Source organism: Chiloscyllium plagiosum, chromosome 2 (genome assembly GCF_004010195.1).
Source record: "Chiloscyllium plagiosum isolate BGI_BamShark_2017 chromosome 2, ASM401019v2, whole genome shotgun sequence".
Classification (NCBI taxonomy): Eukaryota; Metazoa; Chordata; class Chondrichthyes; order Orectolobiformes; family Hemiscylliidae; genus Chiloscyllium; species Chiloscyllium plagiosum.
Window position 1 is genome coordinate 39,865,737 of NC_057711.1, and position 14,624 is coordinate 39,880,360.

General features: G+C 39.7%; 1 protein-coding gene across 6 annotated transcripts in view; it reads right to left on the minus strand.

Moving 5' to 3' along the window:
* The window catches only part of LOC122559054 (xanthine dehydrogenase-like), a 360,223-nt gene that overhangs the window by 290,275 nt on the left and 55,324 nt on the right, over window positions 1-14,624 (minus strand). For 5 of the 6 annotated variants that reach the window (XM_043708284.1, XM_043708275.1, XM_043708265.1 and 2 more), the window contains one exon: window positions 9,350-9,519. In XM_043708284.1, coding sequence (XP_043564219.1) covers window positions 9,350-9,519 — 170 coding nt within the window. Of the gene's footprint in view, window positions 1-9,349; window positions 9,520-12,913; window positions 12,971-14,624 lie in introns of those variants that run through there. The other variant, XM_043708294.1, reaches the window with a different exon arrangement.

A 14,624-nucleotide genomic window follows, 5' to 3' on the forward strand; every position in this document is an offset into this window, starting at 1 on the left:
AGCGGGGTGCTTTGAGTCCTTCGTGATGGGGGATGGAGGTGTACAGGGACTGGGTGTCCATGGTGAAGATGAGGCGTTGGGGACCGGGGAAGCGGAAATCCTGGAGGAGGTGGAGGGCGTGGGTGGTGTCACGGACGTAGGTGGGGAGTTCTTGCACTAATGGGGACAGGACCGTGTCGAGGTAGGAGGAAGCTCTTACAAAGATGTCACACAGGAAACTGCTAAATAAGATAAGGGCTCATGGTGTTAGGGGCAGGGTCGTAGCAAAGCCAGAGGATTGGCTGACTGGCAGAAGGCAGAGAGTAGGAATAAAGACGTCATTTTCAGGATAGTAGCTGGCGATAAGTGGAGTTCTGCAGGCATTACTGTTGGAACCACAACAATTCACATTGTACATTAATGATCTGGACAAAGGAACGAAGGTCACTGTTGCTAAGTTTGCAGATAATACAAAGATACTGTTGAGGAAGTGGTGAGGCTGCCAAAGGACTTGGACAGGCTAGGAAAGTGGTCAACAAAATGGCAGACTGAATACAATGTGGGAAACTGTGAGGTTGTGCATGATGGTAGGAAGAATAGAAGTAGGGAAAGGTTTCCGAAATCTGAAGCATGAAATGAATTGTGAGTCCTGGTTCAGGGTTCTCTTAAGGTTAACAAGCAGGATCAGTTGGCAGTTGGGAAGGCAAATGCATTTCAAAAGGGTGAAAATACAAGGGCAGAGACGTACAGGGGAACCTCGATTATGTGAATACCAATTATCCGAAAATCAGATTATCCAAAGGAGATCTTGAGATCCCGTGTTTTCCAGCAGTGATCGCATCTTTTGTTTACAGTGATTAAACAGGCACCGTCTCCGAATAACTGACCTCCCACCCTCTCTCTTCCCACACGTTTCCTGGAGTTCTACAGAGAGGTGTACCCTAACCCCACACCACCCCCCCCTCAACCTCCCCCCACCCCCCAGGAATAATCTCTCCAACTTTGTCCAGTACAGGGTAAACGTGGAACCTGTCAAAAATGTGCAGCTGTGGCTGTATCTGTGCGCTACTTGGAGACTTACCCCACAAAGGCAGCTGCAGCAGCAGGAGCAGCAGGCTTGTTGTTGGTGTCCAGTCCAGCTGCCCCGGAGAGGGGCTGGGGGTGGACGGGGGTCTCGTGCAATTTGTGCTGGGGTTGGACCTGATTGGGGGACAATGTTGAACCGGGTTGGGGCGGGGGGGAAACGGTTTCGACAGGTTCAGGAGGCAGAGACAGATCTGGAGCGGGTTTGGAGTGGGGGTGGATTGGGACCGGGTTAGGGAACAGGGGGTGGGGTTGGACCGGGCTGTGGGCAGCGGGCGGCAGTGTTGGGGGCAGGTGTCGCGCAATGTGTGTTGCTGCAGTCTCCTGAACCGGGAGAAGACTTTAAGACTCCAAGCCCTGGATGAAAGGCATCTAATCAATTTTCTGAATAATCGATTATCCAAAAGAAATAATGCTCACCCATCTCATTCGGATAATCGATTTTGTACTGTATTGCTGAGGCTGTATAAAGCCCTGGTCAGACCATATTTCGAATATTGTGAGCAGTTTTGGGCCCTGGATCTAAGGAAGGATTTACTGGCTTTGAGGGGGTCCAGAGGAGGTTTTCATGAATGATCCCTGAGATGAAGGGCTTGTTGTATGAGGAGTAGTTGAGGACACCTGGTCTGTAGTTGATGGAGATTAAAGGGATGAGGGGGGATCTGATTGAAACTGACAGAATCCTGAGAGGCCTGGGTAAAAATGACATGGAGGAGATGTTTCCAATAGTAGGAGAGACTAGGACTCAAGGGTACAGCCTCAGAGTGGAGGGACAATCCTTTAAAACTGAAATGAGGAGAAATTTCTTCAGCTAAAGGGTGGTTAATCTGTGGAACACATTGCTTTAGAGGGCTGTGGAGGCCAAGTCATTGAGTGTATTTAAGACAGAGATAGACAGGTTCTTGATTGAAAAGGGGATCAAGGATTACAGGGAAAAGATTGAAGAATGGTGTAGAGAAACATATCTGCCATGATTGAATGGTTGGTGGAGCAGATTCGCTGGGCTGAATAACCTAATTCTGCTCCAATATCTTATGGTCTATGGGTACCAGGCTGCAAGTCAGGAACTGACATTCAAAGTTTGCTGCTTGCCTGCCACTTTGAGGAGATGGTTGAGAAATGGATGTTGGCATCTCCGTTCGTAATCCAGTGCACACAAATCACATTATGGTTTTGGAAAATGTAAACGGTTTATTATAAAGAAAATCTAGGAACAAAAACACTGGATTGGACACCTGACAATGAAGGGGCCAGATTGTTGTAAAAATGTAACTGGTTTATTAACATGATGTTAGAGCAGGAAACCATCATTCTTACCCAGTCTGCCTATATGTGGCTGGTAAATATCGTCTGAAGTGACCTGCAAAGCTTGTTAGTTGTGTCAAACCTCAATCTGTGATTTAAAGAGCCCAGCACCAATAAACAGTAGCCTGAGGCTGAATGAGGAGAAATAGCTTTGCTTTGATGTACAGCAATGTTCTCAGCAATAGAAATTCTATCAATGAGAACCATTTGTCTTTGGTTAATACAAACAATAAAAATTAAGCAATTGCGCTAAACAAAAATCCATCAGATCTAGCAGAGAAACAATTGGTCTTCAGGCTACATGTCATGGCTTTCTACTTAACTGAAGAATAACACCAAATTAACTATGACTTTAGGTAACAAATGCCACTTTAGTTAACAAATGCTTAGTCAGCTCAAGCCTCATGATGACACTTTTGGAAGAACAGTTTAGTGCTGAGTTTCTGCTACACCAAAGCAGGACACATCTAGTTTTTAAATTGAACATGATTCTCTTCACATCAAGCACAATATTTTGACACTTATCATTTGTGTTTAAATATCAGGCAAAGGCTTGGGTTCACAAAGCTATTATTAACACAGGAAGTATGCACATTAACATGAATAAGTTTAAAGTAAGTCAAAAGAAAACTCAATTTAACTGAAGAAACAGTTTCTTGATTAGATTAGATTAGACTCCCTATAGTGTAGTAACAGGCCCTTCGGCCCAACCAGTCCACACTGACCCTCCGAAGAGTAACCCACCCAGACCCATTTCCCTCTGATTAATGCACCTAACACTAGGGGCAGTTTAGCATGGCTAATTCACCCTGACCTGCACATCTTTGGATTGTGAGAGGAAACCGGAGCACCCAGAGGAAACCCACACAGACACGGGGAGAATGTGCACCCCTCAGCCTCAGACACTCCAGGGAAAACAGCCCCGGCCTATTCAGCCTCTCCCTATAGCTCAAACCCTCCAACTCTGGCAACATCCTCAAAAATCTTTTCTGAATGTTTTCAAGTTCAAGAACATCTTTTCTACAGAAGGGAGACCAGAACTGAACAGGAAATTTGAATCTTACATGCAAGTGAATCATTAATTGTTGACTTTCATGCACAAGCTCAAATGGATTGATGGTGGAAACATCTGGGGCAAGAGGACAAAACTTTAAAATCAGATCCAAATCATCTCGGCGCAATGAATAGTTCCACATGCAAGAAGTGGTAGAAATGTAGATGGCTCTCCTTAAAAAGTGCAGATGTTAGCTGAATTAATATTATCTTTGAGATTGATAACATTTTCCCAGACAAGCATATTAAAAGGCAGAGAGGTTCCAAAAGTATAATTAATACTGTTATGAAAGAATCTAGAGGCATTTTAGTTGAGTAGTTGAACCTTCACTAAAATCCTCAGATCATAAAGTTAACCATATCAGAAATGTGAGCTTCTTTCAACAAATAAATCATTTGTTTCCAAAACCAAACACAAACTGCACCAACAATCTATTACCCAAGGCAATATTCAATTCTTTGTACAGTATTATGGTCGAGCATAATCAAAAAAATACACCAAAAGTTTTAATGGGTTTTAGAAAATCATTAAAATGTATTTTTTGCCTAACAGATACACTTGATTTTGGTATAACTCCAAAACTTAGTAACTACAAAATTTTACAAAGCCTTGCTACAGTTATTGATTTATTAAAAGAATAGCATAGATTAATTTTGACATTTGTGTTGATGGAATTTCTAATTTTACCACTGAGCCATCAAACAAAAGAATATAATCAAATGATTTCACTTGCACCCTGACCCCATTTCCCAAACCAGCACATGGTACAGCAGTGACAACTGCAGAAGGCTCTCGATCACATCTGTCACACCAGATGAATTGCAAATATGGTGGGTGCAGTTGGCACCACTTGTGCTTGGAATCAAATTAGGACTTCTGGCTATAACAAGTACAAAGTGAGAAAAGAAGATGGTGCTGTTTCTAAAAGGCATACCATGCCATATCTTTGTAACTTGCAGTGCTTCTTTCAATCCTGTTATTTCACAGCCACCAGCTCACAATAGTAACGGTATTTATGTCCATAAAGAAGCATTGGAAAGAAGACAGACCTGCTTTCTCTGGTATTTCAAATGAACTCAGGACATCCCAATTGCGTATTCTTGAACTGGATGGACCATTTCAAACCAGAAAATGCTGCAAAGTGTGCACCTAACACTCTAAAATAGCAACAAAATAAGTAACCAAATAATGTGTTTTTGGTGTTAATTGAGGGATAAATATTAGCCAGGATACCAGAATAAACGTTTACCATATGCTGTGGTATATTTTACAACCACCTAAAATAGGGATGGAAACAGGATACAGACAGGACCTTAGTTTAACCTGTTACCACTCCTGCAATAGGGGACTGAAATGCCAATTTAGGTTGTTCAGGTCTTTGATCTAAGTTTGTACCAACAATCACCTCAGAGACAAGACTGTTAACAACTATGTCATTGGGTCAGAACTGTCATTATCAAAAACAAATTTCATGAATTTGTCCTGAAAATGTAAAAACAAAAAGACTGGTTTGAAATATATTCAAGGAACAAGTGGAATATAATTTAATTCACATTGTGTTGTAAGTAAGTTGGTCTGCCTACTTAAAGATGCCAAGTATGGACAAGTATATGTTCAGATACTTAATGGTGGAAAATTGCAACAGAGATTATTTTAACCATTTCAGAAATTAAATGCAGGTTTATGTATCTTTTAATACCACCCTCACCTCCATATGTATCTCAGTTTCAAACCAAATGACTTGACAAGCAGAAAAATAAAGCAAGGAATGGGGAGATTGAAGTGAAGTTCCCATGAAAAGACTGAGAGGTTCCTATTATTTTAGCTTTTAGAATGGCTGCGAGTAGGGTCAGACCAGGTACTTGGTGAAGCCCTGACCTCGGAGCAGTTGTAAGAGTTGATAGAGAATAATTGGAGATAAATTGGGAATTGACATAATAGATTACATTCAGAACACTATGATGACAATAAACTGAAGACCTTTCATTAATAACTCTTCTACATGTTTTTCTTGGAGCACAGTGATTTGGGGAGAGATTTGACAGTGGTTCAGGGTTTAAATCCAGTAAATAAAGAGAAATTGGTTTCAATGGCTAAAAGGTTGATAATCAGAGGATTCAGAGTTAAGATGATTGGGAAGACAGCAAAGGCAAAATACAGAAAATCTGTTACATGCCAGCAAGAGAGAAAACAGGGACAATATGTATCTGTTAGCCCCATACCACTAGGAGGGTATTAGAATCTAATATAAAGGATGTGATAAATGGACACTTTAAAAATGTTTTGCTCATTATTAACATGGACGTGCTAAAGGGAAATCCTGTTCAATGAACTTGTTGAAGTTTTCTGACAACATTACTGAAAAACTTAGTAAATAGAGTTGATGGAGATAGAATACTTGGATTTCCAGAAGGTAATAGGAGGTATTATACTGCCGTGGAATAAGGACTGGCTAACCCGAAGAAAACAGCAAGTGGGAAAAAATGGATCATTTTCTCCATGACTGGCTGTGACTATTGGGGGACTGCAAAATCACTACATTGCCCCAGCTGTTCACAGTATTAATCAACGATGTGGAGACCCAATGTAATATTTCCGAATTTGCAACCAGATGAAACTAAGTGAGAATGTATGTTGTGAGAAAGATGTAAAGCTATTTCAGGAGCATTGAACAGGCTTATTGACTGGATAAGACATGGCAGACGGATTGTAGTATGGAAAAATGCAAAGTTATTCACTTTGGAAAGAGAAAAAAATGCACAGATCATCTCTTAGATGGTAAGAGGTTGGAAAATGTATGTGTCTTTGTCGAGAGGTCACTGAAGGCTAACATGTATATGCAGTAAGCGACCAAAGAGTAATGGAACATTTTCATTCATTGCAAGAGTACTCAAATACTAACCAGAAGCTTGGTTAGATTGTACCTGGAGTACTGTGTGCAGTTTCGATAACTCTATCTCAGGAAGTCAGAAATCACGTGACACCAGGTTATAGTCTAACAGGTTTATTTGAAATCATTAGTTTTCGAAATGCTTTCAGGAGAAGTGGATGGAAATGCAGAAGTACAGAATTTGTAAGTAGAGAGATCATTGCAAGGCAATTCCGGGTAATTAAGTGTGTCAAAAGGTAGTACAAATGGAATGAGTGGAGTGTTGACTGGCTGAATAACAAGTCTTTGCAGGTGATCAGAAGTGTCAAACAATGTGAGTAAAGTGTCAGTAGCTGAATAACAAGGGATGACCCGTGATCCAATTAATTGAGGCAGAGAAATAATTACAAAAAATCAAAAATAAGATGGCACTACAGACAAATCAAATGGAAAAATGTGGTTGGTGTAAGAGTCACATGACAAAGGTCATCCTGAACTAACAAGTCATCTAAAACTGTACAAATTAATTCAGCCCACCACACTGTTCTGTTTGTAAAATCTTCTTTACTGTTGTTTTAACACCATTCACCTTGATAAATTACAATCTCTCTACTTTAATTAGTTTGTACAGTTTCACAATAGCTGTGCGCTTTCCTCACTGCCTTATGAAGGAGCAGCACTCTGAAAGCTTATGATGTCAAATGAACCTGTTGGAAAGGCAAGGACTGATTAGGGATAGTCAACATGGCTTTGTGCTTGGGAAATCATGTCTCACTAACTTGATAGAGTTTTTTGAAGAAGTAACAAAGGGAATTGATGAGGGCAGCATGGTGGTCATAATCTATACACACTTCCTCATGGTAGACTGCTTAGCGAGCTTTGTGTGCAATTCTGGTCTCCCTCCTACGGGAAGGATGTTGTGAGAGTTGAAAGTGTTCAGAAAAGATTTACAAGGATGTTGCCAGGGTTGGAGGATTTGAGCTAAAAGATTTACAAGGATGTTGCCAGGGTTGGAGGATTTGAGCTATTGGGAGAGGCTGAATAGGCTGCAGCTGTTTTCCCTGGAGCATCGGAGGCTGAGGAGTGACCTTATAGAGGTTTATAAAATCATGAGGAACATGGATAGGGTATAAAGACAAAGTATTTTCCCTGGGGTGGGGAAGTCCAAAACTAGAGGGCATTGGTTTAGGGTGAGAGGGGAAAAATATAACAGGGATCTATGGGACAACATTTTCACGCAGAGGGTGGTGCGTGTATGGAATGGGCTGCCAGAGGAAGTGGTGGAGGCTGATACAATTACAACATTTAAAAGGCATCAGGATGGTTATATGAAAAGGAAGGGTTTAGAGGGATATGGGCCAAGTGCTGGCAAATGAGACTAGATTAATTTAGGACATCTGGTTGGCATGGACAGGTTGGACTGAAGAGTCTGTTTCCGTGCAGTACAACTCTATGGCTGTAATCTGGTGTCATGTGATTACTGACTCTGCCCACCACAGTCCAACACCAGCACCTTCACATCATATCTCAGGAAGGGTATTATTGCCAATGAGGAAATGCAATGAAAGTTCACCACACTGGTTCCTGGGATGGCAGGACTGGCCTTTGAGGAGCGATTGGACAAGCTGGGTCTGTAGTCTCTAGAGCTTTGAAGAATGAGAAGTGATTTCATTGAAACACTATAATTAAAAGGATAGACAAGGTAGGTTCAAATAAAATGCTTTCCCTGGCTTGGGAGATTAGAACCAGGGAACACAATTTAAAAATAAGTGGGATACCATTTCGGACTGAGACAAGAACTTTTTTAAACCCAGAATTGTGAGCCTTTATAATTATCTATCCAAGAGAGCTGCAGAAGCTCACTCTTTGAGTATTTTCCAAGTAGAGATTAATGGATTTCTGACTTCCAATAGGAATAATTTGGGTAAAGGGTTTCGAGATGCGCAATAAGCCATTTTGTATTAAACAGCAAGCAGGCCTGACGGGCTGAATAGCCTATTCCTGTTCCCATGCATCAAGTGGCTCAGGTTTGGAACACACTGCCTGCACAATGGTGGATACTGAATCAATAGGAGCCATCAAAAGAAAAGTAGATAAATATTTGAAAGAGAAAAATTGCTGGGATTATTTGGAAAAGCAGGGAAGGGTGAATTGGGCTGTTCTTCAAAAGAGCCAGTTCACGTTCAAGGAGCCAAATGGCCTCCAGCTGTGCGATAAATGGAATGACTGTGTTGTATCATTATAGAATCCACTTTGAGAGCAGGTTACCATGGAAACCCAGACCCTTAAAAAATTGTCTATGGCAATAATTTAACGCTTCCTTGATCCTTAAAGAGAGAACACCAGCAAGAGACCTCTGAGTATGCAAGGAAGCACCTGTAGCCAGACATCTACATTGTATGTGTCATCCTCTGTACAACAGAATAGCTACACATACATTGACATGGACACTGATTACAGGATGGCCTCCACCATCCCATGTCTCAGTGAAGGAAGCAGCAGAGATCACCAGCAAACACTCTCCTAACAGAAATGTCAGGACTATTGGCCTGCCGATTTGCAGAACCCAAGAGCTGAATATTTGTCATTGCATTTCTTAGTTTCAATTTAATACAGTTAACATTAATAAGATGCCAACCTGCTGCTGGTGCTTAAAAGCTACAAATCCCACATCAAGTTTTGCTTTGGTGTCATAATTAGCATTAAAAAAAAGGAAGATTTTATTGGGAAAACTATGGCTTGATATGTCCTACAAATCCCCAAGTTGTGCGTGAAAACACATTTAACAAAAGAAGAAATTTAACTGGACACAGGCAGTTCTGCTTTAACGCATCTTTCGTTAACACAAATTGGCTGTAACACGAATGGCTGAATAGGGAACATTTTTTCAAAAATATGAACTTTTAAAGTAGGTGTTGGCTATAATGCGATTACGTCACCAATATTTTGAAAATATTTGTATCACAAGATTTTCGTAAAGCACAGGGTTGCACAGTAATGCAATTATCATGTAATCACAGAACTACCTGTATTCTACAAAGGCAATTGTCTGTACTTACCCAAACATCTGCATGACAAAGCCTGGGCTGCAAAATCCACATTGACTTCCATTGTAATCAGCCAGTCGCTGTTGTATGGGGTGTAAACCCTTCTTCATAGACCCCAGTGCCTCTATTGTTACAACCTGATGGTTCTTCAATGAAAGGAGGGAGCCAATTGGAAACAAACACTGAAAAAAAATCAAAACATATGGTACAATACTACCTTCAGATATGACAAGATATAATATTTATTTTATATATTCAATAAGATGAGGAAATTAAAATCAAGTCTGAAAGCCATCAAAGCATTGTGTATGTCTATCCAATAAAGTTATTTGATGATTTGAGAGTTTCTGAGTTGGTGCATTAGCATTAAGGCAATTTTAACTTCAGCAACAGATGCTCACTATAATGAAAATGGAACATACTGGAAATATTCGGGATATAACCCCAGCTGATGGCGATATTGGACAACTCAGACCTGAGTAAATCCTGGCTTGATAGACCTTAAGTTCTCCTTTTGCCGTTTGATATCATGTTGGTCAGTCACTGAACATTTTCACATGAGACCATCAATGTTCTTTCCACAGAGAAATAAGAACAAAAGAAATGGGACCAGGATAGGATATGCAGCCCCTCAAGTCCTGCCCTTATGTCAGATAATGGCTGATCTGCCTCAGTCCTCAGCTCCTTGATGTTTCATAAATCCATTACCTCCTCTTCAAATACTTTCTGTGATCTAACTGCCAAAACTCTTTGGAGTAGAGAAAGACAGAAATAAATTTCTTTGCACCACAATTTTAAATGAAAAATACCCTTATTCTGCAACTATGACTCCTAATTCAAGATTCCCCTCATAGTGGAAAGCATCTTTTCAACATCTACCCTGTCAGGCCCCCTCAAATCTTGTATGCTTAAATTTATTACAGATGTTTATTACACAGTAAAGCCATAAAAATCTACACAAGACAATTTAAACATCTTAACATATACAGCAAAATTCAATCCTTCTCCCTGCAATATCCTTTACAGTTACTCAATCCCAGTGAAGTACCACTGCTTTCCTCATTAGATTCTTATTTAGAACGTAAGAATTAAGAACCACAAGCAGGAGCAAGCAATTCAGCCCCTCCAGCCTGCTCCACCATTTAATACATCATGGCTGATCTCAAATCAGCCTCATACTCACACTTCTCTGTCCACTCCCCATAAGCCTTTAACCCGTTACTAATTAAAAATCTTGCCTAGCTCCTCCTTAAATTTATTCGGTATCTCAACATCCACCACAATCTGAGGCAATGAATTCCACAGACTCATGACCGTTTAAGAGAAGTACTAAATCTGCCACTCCTCAATCTAAAACTGTGACTACTCATTCTAGTTTACCTCAGAAGGGGAATCATCTACTTTGTTAATCCTTTTAGCATCTCATAACTGACCTCAATTAGACCTTCTCTCAGCTTTCTAAACTCTTACAATTATAGGCCTAAACTGCACAATCTCTCCTCATCAGATAAGCCATTCATTTTTAAAATTAATCTCGTGAACCTTCGCAGAACCATTTCCTTCCTTCAAACCCTCAAATCTGTCCACCCTTCAATAATGTCATGGTTATTTTACTTCAGGCCTCAACTGCTCTTTCAAGCCAGCTCCTCATCACCCTCAACTCCTCAATCAATACTGTACACAGTACTCTAGATGTAGTCTCACCAATGCCTTGTACAGTTACAACACTTCCCCACCTAAATCCTCCATTCCTTTAGCAATAAGTGTCAAGCTTTCATTTGCCCTCCTTATTATTGCTGTACCTGTAAATTAGCTTTCTGTGACTCATGCACAACGTCAACCAGATTGTTCTGCACTGAAGTATCTTGATGTTTATCTCCATTTAGATAATAAGTTGCCTCTTCTTTCTTCTGGCCAAAATGAATAACTTCATTCTTATCCACATTAAATGCCAACTGCCACATTTTAGCCCATTCACTTGACCTATCCATATCCATTTGTAAATTTCTTATTTTTTCATTGTAACTTACTTATTATAGTGGCTATTTAGAGGTTATTTAGTGCAAACTTGGCGACAGTATATTCTATCCACGTCATTGCTGTCTCTTTCTAGCCTTTCTCTTCGGATTGCTGACACAAACAAAGACTTCTTTCCAGCTCTGATGGTCTCGATACTTTTCAATTCTGACAGCTTGCAGATTTCTGCCAATTCACTCAGTCTGGGGACTTCTATGAACTAAACTGCCCTTCTCCAAGCATAAATGCGTTTTTCTCAACTGAAACCTGATGTGGCCCTTTGCCTTGTCTTTCTGCACATCATAAAAGTTCAACTTTGTTAACAATTTATCAACTAACTCATCAGGTTGCTGATCAAGTAATTTAACTTAAGACGCATGCTTTCTTGGAAACAACATTAGAACTGTCTGTTCAAAATGGCTTTTCTGATCTTTGTTAAAAGAAACAAGTCACCTTCACAGAAATTAAAACTAAAATCATTTCCTCTGCTATCAAATCCAACTTCCCAAAATATAATAATACATTACAATCCTACAACAGAAAAAAAGAGAAACAGAGATTTTGTTTCAGGCTTATGATGCATCAGCAGAACTTTCAATGTTTTGTTGCAAGGTCATTAATCGGAAAACGTTGCTCCTTTTCTCTCTCCACAGAGGCTGCCAGACCTGCTGTATGCTTCCAGTGTTTTCTGTCTTTATCCACATTTTCTGCATTAGCAGGCTTTTACTTTTATAATGGTCACTCGTGTCTAACAGTTTACCCTCTTGTCTATCTAATCAAATACTTTGGTCCCAACCTCAGAAGAGCAGCCATGCGACTCTGGTTGATTTGAGTACAGCCCCTTATGCTACCTTTCAAACTGCACAATTTGCTGATTGCATGACAATCATTTAGGGAATTGTTTTGATGGAATTACTGACCTCCTATTGTCCTAAAGCTGAATGAATGTATACAATTAAATCACAAAATCACCAGAGAATTATGCATCTCCTAAAATAGCTACTTCACTTGCACAGTAATTGCACCAGCAAGTGCCCCAGATTAGGGTACTGTGAGTTACCATTTAGCCAAATAAAAAGCACAGAAAACAAAATCAAGAAAATGTTAATACAAAAGGCTTATTGTGGGAAAAAAAGATTTTAAAAAAAAGGGTATGTGCTCAACTCTACAGCTAAGAAATAACCAGCAGATGGCAGTGTGTAAACACTTCACACACACACACGCACACAATAAAAATGCTCCCAGTATTTTGAATATATGATGTTATTCACAGGTTCACAATAGCAACTTGATTATTCCAGATTAAAAACTGTCAGTCAGCAAATGTCTAAAATTCAAACTCCACTATTTAAGAACTAAATATAGTATTACATATTGTTATTACTGGAGGAATCTGTCACACTGAACAATTCAGACTGTTTCAGTTCCAAATGAATGTGCATACTATCATTTTACATTATTTATTTATACAGTTGCCAGTATGTTACTGATTATTCCCATCAACACACCTTTGATCTGTGACAGAAAATTGGGTCAATAAGTAGGAATACTCCTACTCACCACCAATGACACTCCACAATCAGATCTCAGCAGTATAGTCATAATGATACAATAGCAGCAATTCCAAACTTCTCATCATCCTTTTACAAACTTCTGCCCTGCAGTGTGGACTACAAACTAGCTGTGGAGTTGCGAACTGATATTTCCTACAACCTAGGTATGTAAGACAAAAGCTCATTTGCAAAGACTATGTTGACACTACAACAGCAAGCCACAAAGGGAGTTCAAGGATAAGCAACACTGAAAACAATTTTTGATTCCAACATTTCGAAATATAGGCGTTGATATCTCAGCAATACTTAAACATGCCCTTATTCAGGAGGATGTACTATAGTGTCTGGGTAATCCCAAATTGCAAACTTTGACCAAACCAAGTTTATAATCAAGGACTACACTAAGTGGTCAGAGGGAATTCTTCAGCACAATGAAATTAAAATGGAAGCCAATTTTGAGAACTTCAGCAATTATAACAATATTTAATGATGCCTCTCAACATTTGAATACTGGATTCATCTCATTTTTGATTGAATTGTTTTATGAAGGAAACTGGTTGAACATGATTAAAGTGATCAGATGTCAATTGGATTGTCTGGGGAAGTGATCATCATAATTTTCTTGGACTTGTGCACCTGCAGAGGTCAGAAAGTGATTTCCTTTTCAAAATGACAATTCTAATGTGCCTGCCCCAACTATAGCTTAAGAAGAAATTATCAGATTGCCATTTGAGTATTGCCAATAGATGTCACATATTGTCTAAGTTTTTCATCTTGCACTCATCAGGACAATTCATCAAAATAACAAATCAAGAGGGAAACAGCATACATTCTGTTTGACAGGAGTCTGTAGATTGGTTGGGAAGTGGACTCTGATTGGTGGAGGACTGGAAATGGAGAACACACAGGTTAGAAAATGACTGGCAGAAAGCTACTGAACTTTGTTTGGCATTCCCTAGTTAGCTATAGCAAATGGGTACATTGATACTGACTGCATTGCTATGATTAAGCTTGGAAATATGTGGTGAATCAAAGGCAAGAGTCAAGGTCAAAGAGAAATGTATTAATCCAGGAAATGACAAACAGACAGGATGGACAGCATGAATCTAAGAGTGGACCAACAGTTAAGACTAGAATTTACAAACTGAGTTAAAGTATCAAACGTTTTTAAAATCTGAATGTGTGTAGCAACTAAAACAAAATAGATTAACCCTGAGCACAAACAGAAATGAATAAGTGCAATCTAACATTCCAGAGACACGGCCGCAGGGTGACAAGGATTGTTGTGAGAAACAGAACTCATTCACAAATCAGCCTGAGACAAAGCCTTGGAAACAAGAACAATTTATTATGGCCTTGCAAGTACCGGACGCCTCTGCAATCAAGCAAAAATGCGCGCATAACAAAGCATGTAAACTTTCTTTGTTCAGTTTGCAAGTTGCTGAATCATGCCTCCCTTTTCTCATTGGTCTAATCTCATCCTATCATAAGCCGGTTACCTCACCGGTTTTTTTTCTCTAGTTATTTTCTTATCTGGCCATCTTGCTGTCCTTGTATGTCTGCATTCTTTGTTCCTTGTTTGTTACAGCTTGTTCTTTTATCCAGTTTCTCTTATCATACTATAAGCTTTATTGTGAAATGCCCCTGCTGCTTCTTTTGTGGTCAGCTAAAACCTTTCATAGTTATTTCCTAGCTTAAAACTATTTTCTTTAAAAGAC